Source organism: Anopheles nili, chromosome 2 (assembly GCF_943737925.1).
Source record: "Anopheles nili chromosome 2, idAnoNiliSN_F5_01, whole genome shotgun sequence".
NCBI classification, from domain to species: domain Eukaryota; kingdom Metazoa; phylum Arthropoda; class Insecta; order Diptera; family Culicidae; genus Anopheles; species Anopheles nili.
In genome coordinates this window covers 2,795,031-2,819,649 of record NC_071291.1, presented here as the reverse complement: position 1 = coordinate 2,819,649, position 24,619 = coordinate 2,795,031, and the positions used below count along the sequence as shown (strand labels likewise).

Genomic DNA, 24,619 nt, shown 5'->3' with positions numbered 1-24,619 from the left:
CATTTAACATTCGATTCGCTGATATTTGATTCCTGCTGTTTATATAGTAATTTCAAAAAATTCGCATGGAAATGAAATGTTATTTCAAGTAGAAACACCACAAAAATGTAAAAAATGTTCTCGAGCTGTCGCTAAAACGCGGTAATCATTTTATGAAAAGCCCTCTTCGCTGGAATTTGAGCCCTTGCAAAGCTCACTTCGTCGAACAATGTTCGGTTGATTTACACCAGGTCCGAAAATACGAAATTAAGGTCCGTTTGTATCGAACTGGTTGCGCGCAGTAATCACAGCCGAATCGGTAAGCATATTACTGCCACAAAAGTGTCAATAGTCTGCCCAGTAATTTGTGATGGTAATTCGTCCGAATGCAGCTTCATTAGCCCGTCCACATTGATGAGCTTCGGATGCTTTTTCCACCGAAACGCCGTATTAATAAAGTTAATCTCCTCGACTGGCGTGAGGACAATGTTGCTAATGAATTATTCAAAGCACTACCCAACCGCAAACGATGCCCGCGACGCCATGCGGGGCGAAAAAGCGAGCATGAAAATGAACCGCAACGAGGCGCGTTATTGGCTCGAGCAGAAGTCGCAACGCTGCAGTAACCACACCGATCGACGTCTGGCAGCCGCTTTTCGCAATTCGAGGATGGGTTTTTCCTGAGCCTGCGTTTCGGTGAAGTTGCTCTTTGCTCAAGAATTGCGCCGAGCCGCAATCACCTGCCGCAGCACGAACCAGTTACGTGCGAAGCTAAGCGAGGATGGTGTTTTTCTCCGAATGCTCTCCACATCATCCCCCAGGGGGGACATCGACGTTCGACGGGAAGGACAACTTAATTATCGGACACCAAAGCCTCCCTTTGGGAGACCGACACGCGCCACATTCCACGTGTTGCCGCATCGGCTTTGGCTTCTTTGCAACCTCCAGAGGTTGGAGTGGTTGCCTAGAAGAGGCTGCCAAATCGCACGCTTGTCGTACGCTTTTGCTGAGGTGCCTGCTACTGCTGCACGAAGGTGCCGCACGGAACTATGCTCCAAGAATTCATCCCCAGCGGCAACCGAAAGCGATGCCGAACCGATGCAAAGACTTGCGTGAGGTTGCGCAAAGTTTTTCTTCTTGTGGCACCGTCTTTGCCATTGCCAGTTGCTTTTTGGGCTCGAGGCGACGTTAACAAAAAAAAAAGCACAAGGTCGACATCGACAAAATCAGTGAATTATCTCTTTCATTTTCATTTAATTAACACGCCTGGGGTAGATGCGTGGTGGAATTTTTCCCCTCGCTTATCTCTCGCAAGCGACAGATGTCTTGTACGTGCTGTTTTCGATATCATGAGCAATTGGAAAAGCTAATGTGTAGCTCGATAGTGATTAGCCAACGCGGCGAAATCAGGAGTGAGAAAAGATCACTCGAAGTAGCAGAAACAAAGGTAGATCTATTTGAAAGAAAAACCAACCAATTTTTTTCAAATCATGGAAGAGTAAGCTTTATTTTTAGATCTACAAGCTATGAGATCTATGGGACAGATATTCTCGACGAATACTCATATTCGATGCACAATTTTGCTCAGTTGGGAGTGACAATCGAATCTTCGATTATACTAATTAAACAATTTATGAGCAAAATCCATGAGTTAGTTTTTGTATATATCTTAATCAACATGAGAAACTTAACACTTACTCACTTTATTTTGCACAACAGTGAAAAACGTTCGATGTTTTTCCGATGATGCATAGTGCATAGTTTTTCGCATCCATTTCTTCGTTTCCCTTGGTTTTGCAATAATGTCGTTTGTGTTGTTCCAGCAGAGCTTTTTTGTTGTCGACTTTTCCTCTCTACTAGCTCTTACTGGCTGTCAAGTGGAGAAAACAATAACCCCGAGTCGAATGGAACGCAAAAAATGGTAACCAGTGACGAATCGCGCTACGAAAGCTGCTTCAAACCGGAAGCCCAGTGTGGCCCTCAAACCTTATTCCACTCGCTACCGGGATGCTTCACGGAAAGCAATTGAATTCTATTTTGATTGCACTTCTTTTGGCTTCAAATAAGCCATTTTCTCGCTTGCTGCATCGTTCCGATAATCGCCCGTGTGGTGTCGACGTAGGGCGAACGAAGCAAACCCTAAGAAGAACTCCCTTGATCAGGGGAATTTTGCCTTCGTTGCATTCCATTGCTAGACGGGCTCCCGATCCTGACAATCTCGCTCGCCAGCAGCACGGGTCGGATAGAATAATTAAACAGTACCGGTGGTGGGTGGCTTTATCGGGAAAAGATTATCCCAACGCGGACGGAACTAATCACGCCCAGACGGCCGAGCTGGCGACGGCCAGACGGCTAAAAAGATCGGAATAATTAAGTTGTTGAAACGATTCCTGCTGTTGCTGAGGTTTGTCTTCGGCGATTGCAGCGAGTGTCCGGTTTTTTTTCCTTTTTGCGAGCTCGCAATTATGCTGTACGGGACCCCGGCACCGACAGCGATCGATAATTGAGCGGTTGGTGGGATTTTTTCACTGGCTTTTCAACCACAACGAATGGAAAGCAATCTGCAATCCATTAGCAAATATTTGTTCATTCGGTGAAATGTCAATTTAATGGTAGATTTTTTTATACCGATTTCGGGTTGCTGGAAACAAGGCTTATGCTTTCGGTAATGTGCAACCTGTCAGTCTATTTGCAAGCTCGAGACTAGGATTGGATGCTCGGTGGCATTAGCCGGAGATCGGACGGGTCTGCTGGGTTAATGAGACTCTCGCAAAATGCCGGCTCGTGAGTAATCAAACGAGGTCCCTTGAGTCATAGGGTGGGTGTATTAATAGCATCAGCTTGCAAATACGACGCTGGATCACGTCATTGCCGGCATTCCGCACGCCACAGGACACAAATGCCGACCTGCGTAAGGCCGACGAGTCCTAAAAATATTTACATTACACACAACCGATGCCGGAAAGAACCTTGGTGAGCGCAGTAGAGTAACAAAGCGAATTGAACTAGAAGAACCACATGCCATATGCCGGTGGAAAACTGCTCAGCTCACCGCTTTGGGCATCATCTTACATGGCCAACGCTGGCACGCTGTCTTGATGAATGTTTTCATTCGCAAGGACGTTCTTTCTCTGTCCCCGGAAGGATGCCCGCCGCGAACGAAGCCAATGATCGACCAAACAGAAAGAAAAAGAAATAATGAAAATAGAATTCTTGCTCCGACGGCATCTCGATGAGCTGCCAAATGAGAAATGCGGCACCAAACAACGGCCGGTTTGGGTGCTTCCGGCGAACATTCCGCCGTCGGGCAGGTCGTGAAGGGCTGGAGAGCGGTTGCCAAAAAACAAAACAAAAAACGCCCTGACGTCTCTTTATGGGTAAATAGGCAAATCGCACCTTGTCGCACCTGCCTTTCCTCGAGAGGCGTGTTTCGAGCTTTTATCTTTCTGACGCAAAGCGTCATCCATTCGTGCGCTTTTTGTGCTATCGGACAACCAATGGTTCGGCAACCATGACAACAGCCGGGTTGCCAGAGGCTGCATTCTTGCTCCTGCTGGCAACGGGTGGAATTCTCTCCCATTTCCCTCCCACAAGTCCTCCACTGATTGCGGAATGGCCAGCAAAGAAGAGCAAAGTACGCGAGTAAACGGAATAAAAAGGCCTGGTTTTTCTCTTTCGGGGTTGCTTTTTTTGGTTGTCCTCGTTTGTTTCTCTTCAGTCAGGAAGGAAGCTCGGCGTGTTGTGGGGCGTTTTGCCTCAGCAAATGAACCAAAAATCGGCCCATCGGCCCAAAACCGGGCGGATGTGATTCGACACCGATGGTGAGGTGTACGAGCCAGAAGCAATAAGCGGGCCAGCCCGGGTTCCGGATGGCTTTTGTGTGTGCTTTGGCACCTTTCTTGGCGTCGCGCTTTAAATACGACCCTCTGTCCGGGGCAGCTGGAGGAGCCGATCTACACCTACCGAAACGTAGGTGGTAAAGAACATGGCGTGGATGAACGGAAACGGCAAGGATTCATTTGTGCGCCTCGACTCACCTTCGCAGTTCCCATTCAAAACACATTGTCGTTATGCTCCGAGGACCCTCCGAGAAGGCGCATCTTCGGGTGGCGCGTAAAAGCCGCCTCCAGAGCGCCCATTTTCCGGCCATTGAAGGTGGAAAACCTTCCCTCACGAAGAAAGCAATAGCAGCTCCATCTAAGGCCATCTCACCCGCAACATCAGCTCCAGCAACAGCAGTAATAGTAGCGGCAGGAATCTTTTCATTAACGACAATGAAAGGCCCCGGAAGAGCCGCTGCCTTTGTCTGTCATGGGGATGGGATGAGGCTGCACGGAGGCTAGCGAAAGACAAATAGGGCGAAAATGGTGGCCGACGGTTTCGGAATCATGAAATTACTTCTCGCCGCTGCTCGTTTGCGGGACCCATGTCTCACCATCCGCGCCGTCAGCGTGTTGCAGAAGGGCCTTTTTTGCTCCTGCCTTGGTGCTGTTTATTCCTTTTTTCTCCTGCTTCATCTTCTCCACTGTGGCTCCCTTTGGTCGGGTGGTCTCTATCGGTCTTAAACATGTACAGAGGGTCGCTGGTTTTTGTAGACGCTCGCGTACGCTGGTGCTGCCGCCTCGGCGCACGAGCCTGCACGTTCGAACAAGGCAACGGTTCTGACCGTGCAGCGATTTTCGAGGTGTAATTACTTTCCTGGGGTTGCACTGGAGTAATTATCCCTTTTTGCCCGCGTTCCAGCGCGCCTGGCCACTAACGCTTTGTTGCTTACGGGGTCCTCACTAGTCCGGGTTTCGCTTCTGTATCTGATTGCGCCGGCAAGTGTACGGTTTCCCGTGCCATGAATGCCGGGAGCAATTTTCTATCCCAACTCCTCGAAGCGTTCCGCTCAGCTCCACCGGAGGTGCGAGCCCGTGCGAGAGAAGCAAGAAAACGCTGAAAACGGAAGCTGAAAAGCCTACAGTTTGAGGATGCGTTCAAGAAGCAAAGGGAACGCTGGAAACCCCAAGCGCAAACCTCAAACAGCCGATGTAGCGGCGAAAGTGCATCGGCGATTCCTGACGTTCGCAATCTGCAGTTTTACGCCGTCTGAGACTGATGACTGGTTTGAGGCTTCCACGAACGAAACGAACTCAGACGCAGGCCGTTCTTTAGTTCCGGTGAATATTTTAATCATGGACAGCTCGGTGATCATTGCCCGTGAAAGCAACGTAACAGCTTTCGGCGGCAGATGATTCAAAAAGTTTTATCCAGAAGAGTCCAAAAAGTAGCTCTTAAAAGTATGTTTTACGTGCTGTAGTTTTTGTGGAGATTCTAGCGACAAACAGCGTGCACATATGAAGCGCTATTGTATTGAGGCGCTTGTTGTTCTTCTGCTTAATCTGAAATTGATATGCTTTTCGCGTGCTTTCATACACCGTTGAATTGTCCAACAAAAAATTGAAGAAAAAAACGATATCAAACTTCCCTCTCAAGTCTAATTTTACAATTTTGCGATTTATTACTCTTCAACTGGAGACAATCAATTGCATGTTTGTGCGTTCAACAATTTAGTACATCCTGTGCATTATGCATACCAAGCTGTTAGCAAAGCTGGAAGCAAAAGACTACCATGACAAACCGACGCAGTTCATTTTCAATTTTAATTAGAGCCACAATGACTTCAAATCTCACCCGTACAAACCGTTGCATCAGCTTCCCACGTGCATTCGATGCCTGTGTTAAAACTATTCCAGCCCCATTAGAGGTCCCGGAAACAGGCAGACTACCTCGTTAGAAGATGGCTATGTCAGTGCTGCTCGGATGTCGAGTTAAACATCATTAAATGTGAATATAATATTCAATGTTCAATATCGAATTACGTACGCTCTGTCGTTCCGTCGAAGCCACTCGAAGGTAGGCTCAAAGGTGCACGCAGAATCACAACATCCGGCTTGGATTAACTCCAGTCGCCAGCCCATCGGCAGTGCAAGTGCTCAAGCTTGTGGATTCTGTATCGCTAAAGTGGCTCCTTGCGGCACAGCCAGACCTTCCGACATCGAATATTGATGATGCTCTGATGCTGGAAGCGGTGGAGAAGGCTGAAGAGTTGCCGGCTTGGGGTGAAAGATTTCTTCGCCACGACTCCTCGGTGGCCTCCGGTTGCTTAATCTGGCTATTGAGGGCTTGCATCACAGCAGATTTCTGGGATTACTAGACTTCACCCGAGACATAGTCGAAGCCGACATAGCGTTCGGTTACGACGTCGAAGACATCGTCTTCTTGCTACTGATGAATAATGGCATTTACTTGACTTTGTTTTCTCTTGCTCGTTCACCTTTTAACTCTTTCTCTTTATCTCTCTCTCTCTCTCTTTCTCTCTCTCTCTCTTTCTCTCTCTCTTTCATGTTCTACCCTTAGTTCCGCCGGATATCATCAACGAGGAGTCATCGGCGGACATAGCCGTGCAGGAGGGAGAAGACGCCACGATCGTGTGTAAAGCCGTCGGACATCCGACGCCACGAGTTACTTGGAAACGGGAAGACGGCGAGTACATGTTGCTGAGGAAGCCACAGAGCCGCGAGCTGATACGAGGTAGGACACGGATTTTGCGTGAACGCCCCGGTACTACTTCTCCCTCAGGGATCTCGTTTGCGCCTGAATCGATGCAACCAGTGAGCCTCGTTCACCGCAAAAGGACCTACAAACTCTCAAGCGTCGCGCAATCGATATAACCGTACCTTGATGGTGGATCTCTCAAGGACGGTGGCAGTGGAAAATTAATTAATCAACAAATTGTCTGTGAGCACAGCAGCTTATCTGTGCGGAATCCTGCTTACATCCAGCCGTCTCACTTTGGTGGTATCGGTTCTGTTTCGAACAATTATGACCGTGGTTGGAGATGGATTATCCGCGCTTAAGAGCGATCCAACTTGCTTCGCCAAAGCGTACCGATGCGATATTGAGGGGTGGGTTTAATTCAGGCACTCGCAGGCCACCCGGTGTGCAGGTGAGAGACTTCACACACGCTCACCCCACGTGGGAAGAACGCTGGCAACAGTTTAGCGTGCTGATTAACTGCGGTTGTGAATTCTTTCATAGTAAACTAACAAAATTTCTTACTCAAAGAGAAGGCGAGACATACTGAAGCGGCTCTAAATTCTCGCCAGGATGGCCTTCAAGTGCTCGAAATCCCGCGGGTTATGACAGGAACGCGGATAACGCGAAAAGATGCTCGAGACAAGACGGGAGCATTTTAAAAACCACCCTGTCCTACCGATCCAGGAATGCACGCTGCTACTGCTGCTGGAAGGGTGTTAATGGAGTGGCAATAATGTGATTATCATGCACTTCGTGACGCAGCCGCGAAGCACCCTTTTCGCATCTCCAGAAGCCACGCCTGAGGGCGGACTGCCACGACGTGTCATTAGCATTAGCAGCTGTCGGAAAAGGACCGCTTGGGTGTTGTAAGAGTGCAATGAGATTAAGAGACTACTGCGGGGAAGAACATTGACGGTAGACGCATCGTAGCGGTTATGCCATCCGATCCTTCAAGCATCACGTTCGTTGCTCCGCGCAATTAGCCGGTTATTGCATTTATTACACCGATTTCCTTTGCTTTCTTCTAATGCGCTCGCGTTTCGTGTCCATAAAGTGAACGATTTCAATCGCAAAAAACAATCACTCTTGTCGGGAGGATTCTTACGAAAAACTGCATCCGCTTTTCACTGCTCGAGCTGATGCATTTTCAGCAAATTATGTTTGCCTTTCCGCTCGCTGCACGCGAACGTCTGATATGGTAAACATTGCACACTTCTCGCTCGGAGTGGCACATGCTTAAGCTGGGCGTTAGAGTCTGACATCGCGTAATGCATGTTCCAGCGAATAAATATTCACTACTACTGTGCTTCTTCGTACCGGTCTTCTTCAACGAGTGTTCTTTTCTTTCACGAGCCCCAAACTCGCATCCCTGCGCTGAGCTGCAACAATAACACCAGGACCTTGAGGAGTGTACTTGGCTGTAATATGTCAACGCGAGCAGTGCTCAAGAGCCGTTTGTAAGCCGGGGATGCATAAGTACAAGCCCTAAACATGAGCGTTGTGCTGCGATCGTTCAAAGGCAACTACTAATAAGTGTCAGTTTGACGAACATTTAGTACCGTATCCTCGCGAATCCAAGTATCCGAGCGACAAAATCGAGAGCGCATGCAAAAATGACGCCGCATGTCGTGCCTTTTTTATCCTGGGAAGGATATATCCCAGGGTGGAACCGAAGCAGCGGGGAAAATATTCGCATAATTTATGCTTAATGTCGTGGGAAAATAAGATTAAATGTCGCCGTCGTTCTCGTCCTCAACATGGCGGGGGCCAAAAGCCGTGGCAAAACAATGATAAAAGTGTCGCCTGGCGTCCTCGCGAAAACCATCCCATTCGTGTTTCGTCCACCCCTTTCGCGGGAACTTTTCGCGACACCAGGGATGGGATCAGGATACGACGTGCATGTGGACGATGTGTGTGTGTGTGTTGGTCTTGTTTTTGGAAGGAAAGGGCGGGCGTGTTAATTTTCTTTTCTTTGCCCAACGCAAGAAGGCACTCATGCGAGTCGCACGACAGCACGGATCCGTCGCAAATGCGCAGCCGGGAAGCATTAGCACCCCGGGTTCCCGGCCAGTAGCAGCGACAGGCGAGCAAGGATGAAGGGAAAAAGGATTTCATTGTTTCCAGTGTCTTTCCACGGCTGCTGCTGTTGCTGTCGGTGTTGCTGCCGGTGCTGTTGGCTTACGACTTGGTTCTGTCTTTTATGTTGCCACCTGCCATCCGCCTGGCTTCCCGAAAGCCTGCCCGAGTCCTTGCCGCCATTGCTGAAACCGGTTTTGTGCCCGAAACGAACCACCTGTGCAAAGCTTTTCTTTGACACTTTTTCTCTCGCTCTCCTTTTTTCACCTTTGCCAACGTCCACGTTCTCTCTCTCTCTCTCTCTCTCTCTCTATCTCTCCGACTCTCGTACAGCGTACCGCTCCGTTCCGGTGCCGTCGTTTTACCTCCTTTATGGGAGCACTCTTCGCTGGCAAACATTTTATCCTTAATGTGACCCCGCCTGCTCGCTAACCCGTGCTATCCCGCACGTTCGCTGGCGCCGCAAAAGCGAACCCCGTATGTTGCCCCGTTTTATGTGCGCCGAATGTGCAGGACTAGAAAATGCAATATTTCAGCAGCACCTTCGCAACGTCCCGGTCGAGGCACGCTCTAAAATTCATAAAAACCGATCCACGAGTGCGTAGTTCCGTGTGTTGGAGCTCTGTAGGGGTGGGTGCCACTTTTTTTTGTTATCGCTGTTCTTTTGTGCCCTGTCCCGGGAAAAGACACAGCCTATGGTGCGAGGTTTGCCACCGTACAGACTAGCACACGGTCGATTGTGCGCAAATCCCAAACAAACCACTTGCAGTTGTGAAGTTGCAAGTTATTATCTTAATTTTCTGCTTAAAAAGACGGCCTTGCGCTTGGGTGGCGCTGGTGATTCACTAGCATCAAACGATGTGGCGTGTGGTTTTGTCGACATCAGAAGTGATTTTCAGAATTGTTTTTCCAATATTATACCCATCGTGACCCGTTTTAAGCACAATAGCGCACTATTGCATTTTCTAGCAAAGGTCCTTTTTGTGACAGTTGCGTGAAGGCTACTTTTATACTAAGCGCAAGCATACGCCGTTTGAAAAAAGTTCAAAAAAGCATACATTTCGCTTTCACATCAGCTAATTTTTATGCGGTATACACAAAGAGATAAAATTTTTCATTTCCCTCCGCGTGTCGAGGTGTACACGGGCAGCACTTTGGTACGGTGTTAATGCGACGCGAGAAGCTGCACAAATGCATCCCTTCATTTCGTTCCACTCACTGCACCGAGAACAAAAGTGCAGCCGCCGCGAGGCACTCCAAAAAATAAACTGCTACCGTACGCTTCAGAACACGTTGCCGCCATTTGTGACTCTACCTCACGCTAGAAAGCAAACTGAATGTCGCCAAGGTGTCACATTCGCTCCACGCGCTGGAAAACATATGGCCGCGCTTCCGTAGTGCACGTTTTCCACGTGCCGGACGTCCTGGTACCTTCACCGATTGTCATCACCACCATCCCTCGTGAGTGAATTATTCAATTTATTTCGTAAGGACATGATTTACTCGCTTTTACTCATCCACCCCGTCAGACGCGCTAGACGGCTCGGGCGCGTCCCACCACATCCCACCAAAGAGTTGCCAGTTGGAAAGACAAGCCTTCGGATTTTCCAAACCCTCAGTTTGGGCAACGGAGGTGTTGGTGGTGTTGGGAGTTTTTTTTTGTCGAGGACAAACCCCGGGATAAGCATAATGTACACATTTGCATAACAAATGTAAGGCAGCTACGCTCTGGTGGCAGTGGCTTCCGCTGGATCCGCCCACCATTCCCACCCCTCATTGCGCCCTGTGTGGGTGGGGGATGAAAAATGAAATGTATCCCTGTGCTAATATTTGACGTGATCTTGGCCACCGCGCTGTGCGGGATTTTGAGAATATGCTCGTCACGCTCACCGCGAGCTTCGTTCTTTGGCTTTGTTTCATTATTTCTGTCGTTTTTCCGCTTTGTTCTTTCTCTATCTCTTTCTCTCTCTCTCTCTCTCTCTCACTCTTTCGTACGCACTCGTTGTCTTCCGACCGCACGGAAATGTATCTGTGGCATTAAGTGATACTTCACAGCGGTTTGCGATTGAGTGGCAGATTTATGGGTCTCCTTGTGGCCCGTTCCGGGGTGCACGAGGAACGATTTTTCAAACCGTTCGCCGTCAATATTAATTATGAGATCATGAGAGGTGTTTACAATTGTTCTTGGATGAAGGGTTTTTTTTTTATTTCTGAGGTAAAGAATTCGAGAACTCGCTGGCACACACTGGTGTCTTTTAAGTGGCTATGATTCGACTTCGTGGAAGACTTTGGCTTAATTTATTTTTGTTTAAAGAGGCAATGGAGTATTGCTTCAATAAATCAATGAACTCACCCGGCCGACTTGGATGGATTTGTTTTAAGCCAAAATGACTTCAAATTTATGCAAATTTTCCTCCACACAGCATACTTTCGAGCGCTCGTCACAAGGCAATAATTAATCTCAAGACCGCTTGGCCGCTGCGAGCGATTTCGCTTATGATTTATAGTCGCCCGTGGGCATCACAAAACACTTCCAATTTTTGCTCACTCCAACCGCGGCCATCTTGCTCGAGGACCAGCTGGAAAACAATTTCCCACCCGCCGAGACGTTCACCATTGATTAATGTTGCCAGCGGGAAAAGGCCATTTCGAGGAGGCACACTATCGAGCGGCGGACGCTCGTGCCGACGCGCGCCGGAAATGGTTTATTAAATCAGTTCCCATCCCAGCTCGGAGGTGTCCATCCTCAGAATGCCGGTGTCACACTCGCCCATTACCGGACGACCGCGGACAGTGATTTCTTCGCTTCGTTGGTCAGTTTTTATGGCCCCAGTCGCGTCGTAAAATATAATACCTTCTGCAGCTCGACGGGCGCGATCGTTCCCGGGCCACAAAGGGCTCGCTTTATCCGGTGCAGTTGGCGGGTGGGAGATTGTTTTCCCCGGCCATTCATGAGGTTGATTTTCCGGTTCAGATTTCACGACACTGCCCCGTACATTGCGGAGAGGCTGGTTTTTATCTCGCCATAAACATCGACCGCGTAGACGGTAAACGGAGAGGGCTTAGTTTTGAAGAGCCAGCACTTCCGCCGCACCTGACCGGACACGTGGAAGATGGCAGGATGTGCTCCACCCGTGAAGGCGCACGTAATAAATTAGCGAAAAATGCCCCAACCGTCAGCCAGGAGCGGTACGATATTACCATTTATTTGGGACTCTCGCACTCCCGCACACCAGGAGCTCATCCTTACCGGAGCTCGAAGCGAGCGCGGGAAATGATTGAAGATCCTGCAGAAATTGGATCCAGCGTGCTCGGCGCTCGGTGCTCGGTTTTAATATCCGGCCAAAATTGACGTCGCTCGTCCGGTTCCGGGGAGCGGGCAAGTACCTCTTCCGATTTTTGCTCTTTTTTTTGTGTCCGCTGACGTCAAATGATCTAGAAAAATGGACGCCAAAGAACGCTCGTTTCGTCGTCGTCTCTCGCTAGGAAGCGCAGTGAGTGTGTGGGTGGGTTGAGAGAGTTTTTTCCACTCTAGGTGTGTATTATGAACATTAACCGCCACCGAGGTTCTTTAAACGCAACCTTTTATTGTGCGATGCTGCGAGGAAATAGGAGCCTTATTATCGGCAGGGTGGATTTTCGGACGATATTTCGGTCGCCGGTTTTCAGTAGCCCAGGACCTGTGAGCCGGTGAAAGGATCGTTTCCGATAGAATATGATTGCTTTCCTCAGGACGGAGGCACATTTTCTTCATTTTTCGAATCAATTCTTCAGCGCTCATAACCCACGCGAAGTCCCTTCGGAAGCGGCAAAGTCCCGTCCGACGGGAAACCCGCCCCGAAAAGGTCAAGTCCGTATCCTGCCCGGTGCGGCGAGTGATACGAGCAAGATTGAGAAATAATTTACTTCCCACTGATTCATTTTTCCCCGGCGCCCTGACAGCGCAACTGTATCGAATCGGATGGGCAGACGTCGGCCCGGTCAGGCCAGCTCCGGTCACGGTTGCAAAAGCATCGAGCTGTCCGAGCCTGTTCCAGCGCTCGCTCGTTCGCCCGTGCGCGTAAACTCGCCGGGGGTTTTGCGGACAAGACAAACGGTCCCGGGACGGAAACTTGCGGCCCGGTCTAGCCCGACGAGACGCTGCAACCGGTCGGGGTTTTGTTTGCTCGGGGAAAGTTGCCGGGAAAAGCCGCCAGTTGCACCGGAAGGGTCGTTTAACTATAAACCGAGTCCGGTGCTCGTGGCTGGTCGTGTGCGGCTGTCCGTAAGGTGGCAGCTGGTTGGGCCAGGAGCTGGGCTGAATAAATGTTTCTTTCCCGGTGCGATGCGTTTTTTCTTTTGTGAAAAATTATTCTCGTAAATTTCGAACCACCTCCCCGGGCCGGCTGCCCGGTTTTCTGAGGAGGAAAGTTTCCAAAACCGAGCTGGAAAACCCTAAGCCGAGCCTCGTGCGCCTGCCCCCGGGGTAGTTCGAAGTTGTTCTTCGTCTGAGAGCGTGTGTTTATTTGCCTTTCTCCACGCGGCGATGGCGACCGTCTTCGGTTTCCGAGAAGGTGCCCCGGTGTTCCGTGGGCTTGTTCATAAGGGTGGGACGTAAAATAAAACTACCCCCCAGCACGCTGTCGGTCGCGTTGGGTGGGCGGAAATCGATATCGATTACGGAGCCGTATGTTTGTGGCCTTCTCAGGCGAGTCGCTTCTTGCGGGGGTCGATGATTGGATTGCGTCTTCGAAACGCCGGCTCGATATGAAAACCGAACTGGCCGATTACCACGACGTCGATAAGCGGAAGGTTCGCCCTCCGGCGCCGACGAGGGATAGTTTTTTGATTTAGGTCGGCTATTGTGTGTGTGTGTACGGTTTTGGAGCTCTCTCGTTCATCGAAAATGGTGGCCCAAAAGCCAGCCGCTTGTTGCGGCGTGTCGCTGGAGATGTTACGATTTTTATGAGCCGGACCCTGGTTTTTGGGGTTCGCTGAAATGTTGGCTTTTAAACGCTGAAATTTTTATGGTTTTCGGAACATAATAATTTTCCAGCTTTGGGACGCTTTTCACGTACTGTAGAGCAACAGGATTCTGACAACAATATCGCAATGTATTTGTCTTACAACAGCGAAAAAAAAAACAAATCCAAAATCAGAATCCGCCCGTAGAGCATAATCGTCGTCAGTTTTGAATTGGTTCTTTTAAATCTCTGGCTCTGGTAACGTATTCAAATCATGCTATTCGCGCTTTCCCACCGTCCTGGCTAGCTCAATTGTGCGCAAATTCATTGGCCACTGTCACGGTTGCACCATAAATTGCATTCGATTTGCAGTTAAGCCCCTCTTTTCCCTTAGCCCTTACCGTTGGCACTCAGAGCTGTTAAGCAAATTACAATGAAAAAAGAACCCCACAAGCCATATCTGAACCACAGAAAAGGGGAAAACCATTCCAACCCCGAGCGGAATGAGCTGCTCTTCGATTGAGCACCAGTTCGAAGGGCATGAAGGGCGCTGGTGCCATCCCCATGTTCATTCCCATTGCGCCACGGCGTTAATCTGAAGGACCGTCAATCTTCCGAAACCCTCTCGCTGCTGATCCCGTTTCCCCGTTCGCCAATTCATCGGAGCGCTTCGTTGCCGCCTGGTACGGTTGTTACCAGATCCCATTAAAGTTCCAATTACATAAATTTATACTCGCGAATGAATTCGCCCTTCGAGCACACCCTGGGCACAAGGTGCTGTCAAGGAAAGCACACCCACTGGCTTCCTTCTTCGACAAATCCAAGCAGGTCGGGAGCAATTATTCGCCGATTCGTGCAGAGCCCTCTAGCGACAGCCCGCGCCAACCTTCTTTACGTCAATTATCGTCCTTTCATACCGATGTGAGATAGCGAGAGAGAAACAGAGAAAGGGAGAGAGCGATTGAGAGAGAGAGAGAGAGAGAGCGAGTCAGGACGAGAGAGAGAGAGAGAGAGAGATAGAGAATGTTGAAAAGAATCGTACAATGCTCGACAGGGGCACTAAATCGGGAAACAGCACAGCCCATTATTCGTGTTCCGTGTGTTGCTTAAACTTTATACTAATCCCTGCCGTTGGTTTCTGTTTTTTTTTGCTCTTCTTTCACCCTCCACAGTGGACGCGTACAACGGTACCCATCTGCATCTGCCCAAGCTGGAGCGAAGACAAATGGGCGCGTATCTGTGCATCGCGTCGAACGACGTTCCACCTGCCGTCAGCAAGCGTGTTTCATTGAGTGTCCACTGTAAGTACGCTGTTCGGCACCGCCACACTGAAGTCCTCGAAGGTCCTTCGCGAGGGAAAAAGACATCGTGGAGTGGGAAAACAAATCAGCAGACCCACGAGTATGGTGGTCGGATATAGTACGATTTTCATCCCTCCCGGTGACCACGTTGACCTCACCGCACGACGACGGCACTGGTGGGGGATTTGCAGCGATGTATTTAACTCATCCATTCATGCATTTGTCCGTTCGAGCTCCGTGCGCTCGAGGGCCAGCTCCTGGCCGATGGTATTTGTTCCATGGTTCTCCGCCATCGCCTACAAGTACGTGGATCGACGCTGTTGGCTTGGGTCAGCATGTATGTTCGCGGATGCTCGTGGCGGACCACCGTAATGAACTTTTTACCGTCATTCCCTGGAGTTCACGAAAGGGAGGTACAATTTGTTTCTCCTGACCGGAATCCTCTGAAATCGCGCTCGAAATGCGAGTATTAGAGAGAAAGGGCATTAGGTCCATAAATATAAATTAAATTTATGGACAGCTGAACCCGTCGTAAATTATGAGCTTTTTGGAGATTTTCCTTCCCATTCCGACCACTAAAGGATATCGGAATAACTTTGGCCTCCCACTGACGAGCTGCAGCGATGCATCATTAGCCCATATCTCCATCAACTTGCCCCCGGTGCAATCAGCCAGCTGCTGAAAAGCTCGTCTAACGCCGTGCATACTCGATGCGCTCCACTGCCAATCAATGCCCCATTCGCTGTAAATGAACCAGCTATCGTGCCCTCGTTCCACCGAGCGTTCTTTCGGCATGTTTGAAAAACCTCCATCCGGTGGTGAGTTCTGTTTTTGGCGCACCGCATATTCAGATCGGCGGAGTTGCGGTCGAAGATCCTCGTGAAGCATAAGCGGACCTCTCTGCTCCCATCGGCATTTTACCCACAGGGTTGATTACGCTGTCCGTTAATTATTGATTTACATACTGATGCGCTTTCCGTTGTTTCCGGTGTATCCCGACTCCAACCAGTTGCGCCGTCAGTACGTCCAACCAGCCAGCTGCTGGGAGCTCCACTCGGATCCGACGTCCAGCTCGAGTGCACGGTCGAGGCCTCACCGATGCCCGTGTCCTACTGGCTGAAAGGTGGACGTGCCCTTCCGAACAGTTTCGCCAGCGCATCGAACGGCAACTACGAACAGGCGGGCCTAAGCCGACCGGAAATGCTGCTCGACGGGTAAGTGCAGTGGTGGTGGGATTTCAGATGGTTTTTTTTTTTCACTTTTGTTCCGCTGTTTTTTGGCGAATTGCATAATTTTGGGCGTCGACCCAGTGGGCGTAGGCGCACTGTAATTGATTTCTCCAGGTCAGCTCCCGGATGCGCTGGAAGTATGCCCTGTGGAACGTGCCCATTAACCTTTCCCCGGATGAGCTCCAGGACTAATTGAGTTCGTTTTTTTTTCACAGACCCAAGTACGGCATCACCGAGGATCGACATGGCTTCCGAACCAATATGCGTCTCGTTGTGCGATCCTTCTCACCGGCTGACGTCGGGACTTATCATTGTGTCAGCACCAACTCGCTTGGCCGCGCTGATGGCACCATGAGACTGTACGGTAAGTGTCGTCGCGTAAGGATCGGAATCGGGCGATCATTTCCTCACACTATAAGCTCATTACCCGGCGACATCCGATGGTGGGATTTTCCTGAGCATGAGCAAAAAGAAAATCACCTGCCTGCACCATTTGCGGTTTTGAGGCTTCTCAGCGCACCTCGAGTCACGTACAAAATTGCACCGAATTGCACTCAACCGTTCCACTCAGCGTCCTTCGCATCAGAAGGAAGCTGGTCGTGAGCTGGGCTCGATTGGAACGTGAAAATGGCACGAAACAACGGTACCGCCACCGAGATTCACGACAACAACCGCACATTAAATGATCAAATTTCGCAATTTTCCACTTCACAAGCGTCCAGAACCCGACATCCGGCCATAACCCGGTGGTAGCCCCGGACCGTGGGAAAGCGCACCGAGTTGATTGTTTTCCCTCCATGGATTTTTCTTCCTTTGGCTCGCACGACTCCATCCGGTTCGCTTTGCACCCATTTTCGGTAGTAATTTCCTCCACGCGAGTTTACGATTATCGCTGTTTAATGGCGAAACCTGTTGTCTCGTTACGGGTTTCGGGAAGTAAATTGATTGTTGCCTCGCTCGGCACTCGCTGCAGTGCGCCAGCCCATGCTGCAGGCAATTACGGGAGCGATTTTCCACTGCCGGCCGATGTTGGAATGGCACTGCAGCGACAACGTTGCTAGAAGTGCTGCTTCTAAGCGCACCGAGCTGGGATCAATTTTTAATGCCCCCACGGTGATGGAGCTTAATTTGCTGCAACCAGTCCCGGCCAACTTGCATGACCTTTCCGAAAACTGCACTCCGGCATCGGCTGTGGTTCTTTTAATGCTCCCTGTGTACTATCGATCAACTCACGCTGCTGTGAACGGGTCGTTCGGAAAGGCGGCTTACAGCATCCAGTGGGTGGGAATATGGGCCATCCTGTTGGCACATAATTTGCGGTGCCGATGATGGACGTGAATGATGTCGCAATCCCGTGAATGATGATGCTGGTGGAAAATTGGAAAGCGCAAGGTTGCACCGCAAGCATCGACGCTTTCCGTGTGCCGTGTCAATGTGCATATTAATTAACTTCCCACCAGAACGTCAACGACCGGGCGCCTCCATCGAGGGCAGTAAGCACCGGCCGTTGGTTCGCGGTCGCAGCTACATGAGCTCATAAAACATGACATTTTGAAGCTTAGTTCGTTCCATTCTATTGCCTCATATGCGATGCGGGAGCGTTGCAAACTGGGTTCTGATGGGGCGGAATTCGCGCATCCAGATTATTAGATTAATGCAATCCGGCTGACGGGCGATCCGGCGAACCGGACGAGAAAAATCTACCCCATCCTAGCGGGACGAGCGATGCATCCTCCACCGCATTGTCATGAATAAATTAATTATATGTTATCGTGCACACCCCGTCCTGCCGATCCGGCAGTTTCATGCCAATAATGAATAGAAAGCTTTCACTTAGATGAATGTTCCCTATTTACCCCGGCACAAGACGAGACTAGCATTTTTCCATCCCACACTCACGAGTGAGGACACTTTTACTTCCCGCTTTTCGTTTCTATCCATTCTTCGCTGTCACTAGTGAGGAGCCGCGTATTTGCGAAATAAATAGCAAGTGAGGGTGAACGCAAATGCATACATCCCACCGAAGACGTCATCGGCGGTGTAGAAAAGCGAGAAAAAAATACGACCAACTCCAGGCGACTTTTGCATGCTGCCAATGTTCATATTTTTCCTACCATCTCCTAGACCCGATCCACTGGGTTGCATTATTCTCCATTACGTCCACTTCCGGTAGTGCAGCACGGACGGGAAATCGGGACGTCCGGTCGAGCGAAAGCGAATCGTTTCGCCGCGTGACGACCAAGGAAGAAAGCTGTAAAAATGTATCACAATATTCTATCCCCTACTTGCCTGGCGAGGCTTCTGGCGGTCTTTTCGATGAACGTGAACGGCATTCGGGTTTTTGCTTCTCATCGTTCCCGTCTACTCTCGGTTCCTCCCGAGAGCACAAAGTATGAGAAATTACGCCGGAAGGTGCTGAAAGGTGCTTTCCCAGGTGGTTACCAGACCCAGGCGGCTTTCGGGAACTGGCTCATCCGATTTAGTGTCACTTTCTCACCTTTATATTATTATTTTCCTTTTCCAGTGAGTTTCAACCCCCAGCTAGGGCTCCCCGAGGGAGCTTCCATACGATACGCGGCCCAGCCGTAAAATGGGCGTCCCGTCTCGAAGCCGGGGTTTGTCGTGCGGCACAATCGGAGCACGTGATTTGAATAGAAATCCAATAAAGCTTCAGATTATGATGGATCGCCCGGCAAACGCGATTCGCCCCTTTTCGGGCTACCGTCTTGGGGCCGACAATTGGCCCAACGGAGCATAAATTCCAAGATGGTCCCCATGAGAGTGGAGCCCACCGGCATCGAGTCGTTGCATTCGTCCGTCTTCGTTGCGGATGGAAAACGTATTTTCCAAACAAGACAAACCCTTCTTTCTTTCTCTCTAAATGAAAAGCGTGGGATTAATGAGTGTAGCCGCTGGGGCTGAAGTTGGAACGCATGTTTCTTATCTCACGAAAAAACCGATCAAGTCTCACCGAACGAGCTGTTTAATTTTCATCTGAATATTGAACGTAAATCGTGTAAAGTAAACATAAATGCGCCGAAAGATACGTCTTCGTAAGGCGCTGGCAAATGGCGTCGCAATAGATGTGAGCTACGTGCCCCCTGAAAGAGGAATGAAACATCAGTCCCGAGGCTGAGCTGATTGCAAGCACGCTCTTTCCATTGCGCCGCTTGAACGGAGCACTCTTGAGCGAAAGCACGAAGGTTATCCTGCCACCGGAGTATCCAGACGTTTCTTCTTTGCTCGTTTCTTCGAGACCCAAGGTATCTCTACGCCGGAAGCTCGACTGGGGATGGTGATGCTCGTTTATTCTGCGACCGGAAAACAATAATCACGTTTCGCAGTTTGCATCGATTCGGCCGAGTTGCGCTATTGACGCTCGAGATATCGCAATCAGTGGACGTAAGCAATGTTTATGATCCATTACTGCACCGGAAACGGGCTGTCGGCGGAAAAATGGCACCTTGCCCGCCATCGGCATGCATGTGTCTGCCGCTGCCCGACCGTTTTACAAAGAAAAATGTTCGACTCGAGCAAGTGAAAATCAGTGCCATTGTGTAATTTCATTGCTTTGGTTGGTACAAAAACTCGTCAGCCTTACCATCAGCTGAGTTTTTTTTTATTTATCCAAATCTAGATGACACACCGTGGGATTTTCCATGATTTGCGAAGCTGTTTCGTTATTGCTGCTGCATGAAGTGATTTTTATCATTTTCTTTGCTGTGTAGAAAAAAGAATCGCCCACAATGCAAATGAGAACCGACGACCGAATAAATAATAAACTCTCGGCTCCAAGCGCTCTTAATTATCTCCCCAATCGCCATGCGCCGTTGGAAGCGTTTTCCAATTAATGTCTCCCAGGGTCGCGTGGGTGATGTCGCTCGCTTGACATCATCACGAACACAGGATCTGCATCCGTTGCCGTCCATTGCCTGGGATTTCCCAGCATCCCTCGCCAAAAGCCACCGAGCAGACCGGCATTCGGAGTGGGGCGTTTTATTTTTCCCTTTATCATCGGTTTTTATGTAGTTCCCTTTGATTGTTGAGTCCCGGAGCAGGACAAGATCTCGCACTTCAATTACCCGCACCTTATCGGATTTGAAAGATTATCCCGGGTGGACATAGATGCCGTTGTCGAATTCCATTGCGAACCATGCAACAGCATGGGGCCAGAAAACAATCGAAGACGAATAATTAAAACGAAAGAACCGCCAGCTCCTGGAAAAGCCGACCATGCTGTTCTTTTGAAAGCCCTCTCGCCACTAGATTCCGGGAACCGGCAATTCCGAGCGCTAATTATATTTTATGCCATCCGTTGGGAAAAGGACTTGCCCGGAGAAGATTCTTTTTTATCAAACTTCTGCATCAACGTTGGCGTAAAAGCACGATTCACCACCGGTAGAAAAGCAGGGCGCTGATTATTATCTAAAAGCTCGTTACGCAAATACAATCTAACGGCTACTGAAGCCGGAAGTTATACGGTCAAAGTGACCACGACAGCTTGCGTGAATGTTTGTGTCATATCCACTGGACCACCGTTACCATGCAACAGTGCTGCTGCAAAACTGTTTGTTTAATTCAGCTAAAATAGACTGAATAATAACTGGATGGGAGTGAACAATCTAATCCTTCGATAGTTTCCAACGAATCGATTCGTTTTGATTTTTTTCAATTCCCAAGGTGAGTGGCATCGATGAAGCTTGAAACATCCCGTTGATGGGCACGTCGTCCATCGAATGGCGCTTTTTCGAGCGATTAGACGCAGCTGATCGTTTCGGTCGACTCTTTTCGGTCCACTTGAAACAAAAGGAAAAGGCATCCTTCTCCTCTTGAACCAGACGAAAGTGAAGCTTGCTCCGTAAATTCGATGCGGCCGACCGTAATGTCACCAGTCACTCGATCGTTCATCATCGTCAGGACGAGCGTCACGACAAGAACGATCAGTTTATCCTCCCTTTTGGCCTGTTTTTCCGCCAACCGTGTCACAGAACGTTTTCAAATCGGTTCATTTTTCTCCGTGACCGCTTCGTCGAAGAGCAAAGTGTTTCCCAATTCCCCGATAGCCCGATGCCCGAAGGGAGAGAAAGCTAATTAGATTTTGCATCCGGCCATCTAGCCGGCTTCCGATGCCAGAGACGCAGGAGTCCGCTTCCGTCGCACTGGAGGGAAAATATGGTCCTGCATGGAAAATGAGACAAACAGCTTTCGATGACGACGTCCCAGAATCGAACGTACCGGGATCGTTCGTTACCATCAATCCATTCCAGCGTAGAAATGATGGAATTGCCGTACTTCAATAGGCAGAGGAAAGAAAAAATGAAGAAGCATTCCTCCACCCTTCATCTCTTCCACGGGGAATGCTAAGTTTGAATGGGCTTTTCGGTTTCCGTTTTCGCTTTCCAATTCCCAGCCCGTCTCAAATGTGTCACCCATTATGCATCAGCCTTTCAGCTGGAAAAGAGCATTAGCTCATCACGTCCTTGCCCAGGCTCCACGGCTCCCCACCACCGATCTGTGACAGGGCGGGCCACTTTTCCATTTTCACCAAACAACATCATTATCGAGCGCTACCATGCTGGTAGCCGCGATGGCGGATGGCAGCTCGTCAACATCAACATAATCATCACAGGGCTCCGCGTGCCGGTCCGCGGTGTGTTGGTCAACGCTCGTGCGATTCATTGTTGCGCCAATGGCTCAATACGACAAAATGACGGCACTTCACGAAAGGGAAGCCGCACGCAAAGCAGCAAAAAAATGTCACGAACCGCGTGACGAAAAAACCAACAGCTGTGAGAGAGAAAGAGCAAGCAAGAGAACAAGGTGAATGAACAGAGAAGAGCTAGCAACAGAGCAACCAAAAAAACGTGCGATACGCACAAAACAAGGAAAAGCTCGGAAAATCCCATTTCCAGCGCCATCATCAAAGGGAAGGATTTCCGGCGGTGTCGCTCCCCGAGGCGGATTCGTTCCGGTTCGCTGCGAGGCCACCGTTTTGGGGCTCGGAATTCGTGAGAATTTGTTTTTATTGGCGTTGTTTTCGTTTCCACCTTCATGCCTTCGCCCTTTTGTTCTTGACGGGTGTTCATGGCTGTTTTGTCTCCTCTGTTTTGCCTTTCTCAGCTGACGCGACGACCGACCGCGTGGACACATTTCGCACACAAATTGATGCATTGTGGCCCCCGAGAGACAGGCCTCAGGAGCTTGGCACGCACATTTGCACGGTTTTATGCTTTCGTTTTCGTTTCTCACCCTTCGAGCCACCCGGTTCCTAGTAGGTTCTTCCAAGCCTTGGGCCTGCGGGTGGAAGATGTATCCGTATCGTCATCATTACAACCCTCGCATTTCGCTCATTCGAGTCGTTTCCATTTCTTTATTTTTGTGCTTCGCTTCCACCAACAACGTCCGTGTTAATCGGCCTCCACGCCACTGCCCGTCTTAATCAACCGACATAGCAACAGCCCACACTGAGCCCACTTTCCTGCAACACGCTCGTACTCATCCAATCTGTGTCCTTTTGCTTTTTTTCTTCTCTCCGTTCTCAACAGAAATAAAAATTCATCCGGGCGGTGTGCAAACAACGGACGATCAATTAAATATAATTGGAGGTAAGTGGTTGCCGTGAAGCCGGCTCCGGGCCCAAGGCTCCATCCGGTCGATTCGTTTCGACCAGCATGCGTAATGAAGCGATAGAGCGTAATGTTGATGAGACACATTTGCACGGGCTCGTGAGAAACGCCCTAATCACCCGATGGGGCGCGGGCCGATTGTGTTTCGAGATGGAAACGTAACGAGCGAGAGCTTGGTTGGCGTTCTTGTGGGATGTTTGGAGTTGAATAAAAATGCCCAGACGTCCTGTAATGGTGCCTCATTCATGTTTGCTTAACGGTGTTAACATCAAACACCACCGTGCGGTCGAAGTGTATCTAGATTTGCTGACTGTACCACAGTTAAACGTCTTATCCTTTCTTGTTTTCTTCAAATCAAGCTCATAAAAAGGAATCGTTTACATACAAGCACTACGCTGAATTATTTTCAATTCTCCTCTTACATGTACTAAACATTTTCTATCGCTTCATAACAAAAAACATGCTAAATGACATTTATTCGATTGATTTTCTCGTTTGAAAGCTTCAGATTATCTCATCTTGTGAATGTTTCCCTCCTTTCAGGACTTGCGGAAGCAGCCCGAGGACGAGGAAACTCGGCTAGCAGTTCCCTGCACTCCAGCCAGTCGCGACATCCCTATGCACTGTTACCGCTGTTATTGCTCCTATCGCTTTCGCTGAGCATCGGCACGATACGAATGGCCGTTTCCGGCAGCATCGACAGCAACAGCCCCCGGAACGGCAGCAGATGACACCGTTTCGACATATCCGGTGCGTGATACCGAATCGATGGAAGCTGTTGACCGACGCCACCTCGCAGCTCGCTAGTGGCCACGGTAAGCGAGACCTACGGTATTTTCCCCCGGTCGCTTGAGTAAAGTGCTCCACGTAACCAGGACCTGGACGGTAGCGGTGAAACCGCCTGGCACGGTGGCGATTTGGTTTTATGGAATTTTACTCACACACCACAATAACAGTAGCTACTGAGTGCGGGCTTACGGGTAGGGCTGGTTAGCAAGCGAGGTACAAGAGGGGTTTTCATTTCGTTCCAGCTTCGACAAAAGCGACACTTTCTTTCATGTACATTTCAGTTGGAGAAACCATAACGGAAAGTTTTTCTTATATTTTCCTTCACCAAATCGGCTGGAGTGCATAGAAAATGCGTTCTGCGTTCAACAATGTCACATTCGTGGAACTCAAACTAGAAAACTTGCTCACCTCTAGCCTCCACGGTGCGGACGGTGCTCGATTTACTTTCTAAGTAAACCCCATTCAACACAAACTAAACTTTCCCCCAGTAACTGCATCTTTTTCGAGCCACTCGCTGCACCAGCTGCAGAGAGTTTACCATCGACAAGCTAGCTGCCTGTTAGCTCGTTCAGCATACGACACGTTCTCGCTTTCGCTGGTGCTTGTTTTATACGGCACCAGGCGTCTCCATTCGCGCGTGGGACAGCTGGTCTCAGCTCGGTCCAAGCTCGGTCCACGCTGCCCGGTGTCGATGGGGTGGGAAAGTTTTTGAATGATGTTAAACTGTGAATCAAATCTAATTGCAGTGTATATCCATAAAGCTGCCGTTAAACTGTGTAACTTATTTGCTGGTTTCGGTACTGGGCTTGAAGACGGTGCCGCCTGCAAGGTATGCAACCCGCGGCACAACCAACTTAACCAACGGTCCGTGCGAGTCCGAGAAGGTGCCTGTGGTAAACGGTAAACTTTTCCTCGCTCCTACCGGAGCTCCACGCCAATTCTTTCCAGATCTTTGCACCTTCACTGGCCCTAGAGTGATGGTGAAAAACTTTCCCATTTACGACTCGACGGATCTTTTTGGATCGAGTCAAGAGTTACAGGCTGGTGCAAACAGGCTGCCAAAAGGCTGGTTGGATGAAAATTGATCACAATCT

General features: G+C 49.6%; 1 protein-coding gene across 1 annotated transcript in view; it reads left to right on the top strand.

Moving 5' to 3' along the window:
• Window positions 1–23,467, top strand: part of LOC128720620 (lachesin) — a 28,863-nt gene extending 5,396 nt beyond the window's left edge. The window contains exons 3-8 of the mRNA XM_053814299.1: window positions 6,382–6,555; window positions 14,753–14,881; window positions 15,891–16,095; window positions 16,326–16,474; window positions 22,656–22,715; window positions 23,280–23,467. Coding sequence (XP_053670274.1) covers window positions 6,382–6,555; window positions 14,753–14,881; window positions 15,891–16,095; window positions 16,326–16,474; window positions 22,656–22,715; window positions 23,280–23,467 — 905 coding nt within the window. The remainder of the gene's footprint in view (window positions 1–6,381; window positions 6,556–14,752; window positions 14,882–15,890; window positions 16,096–16,325; window positions 16,475–22,655; window positions 22,716–23,279) is intronic.
• The last annotated feature ends 1,152 nt before the right edge of the window (window positions 23,468–24,619 follow it).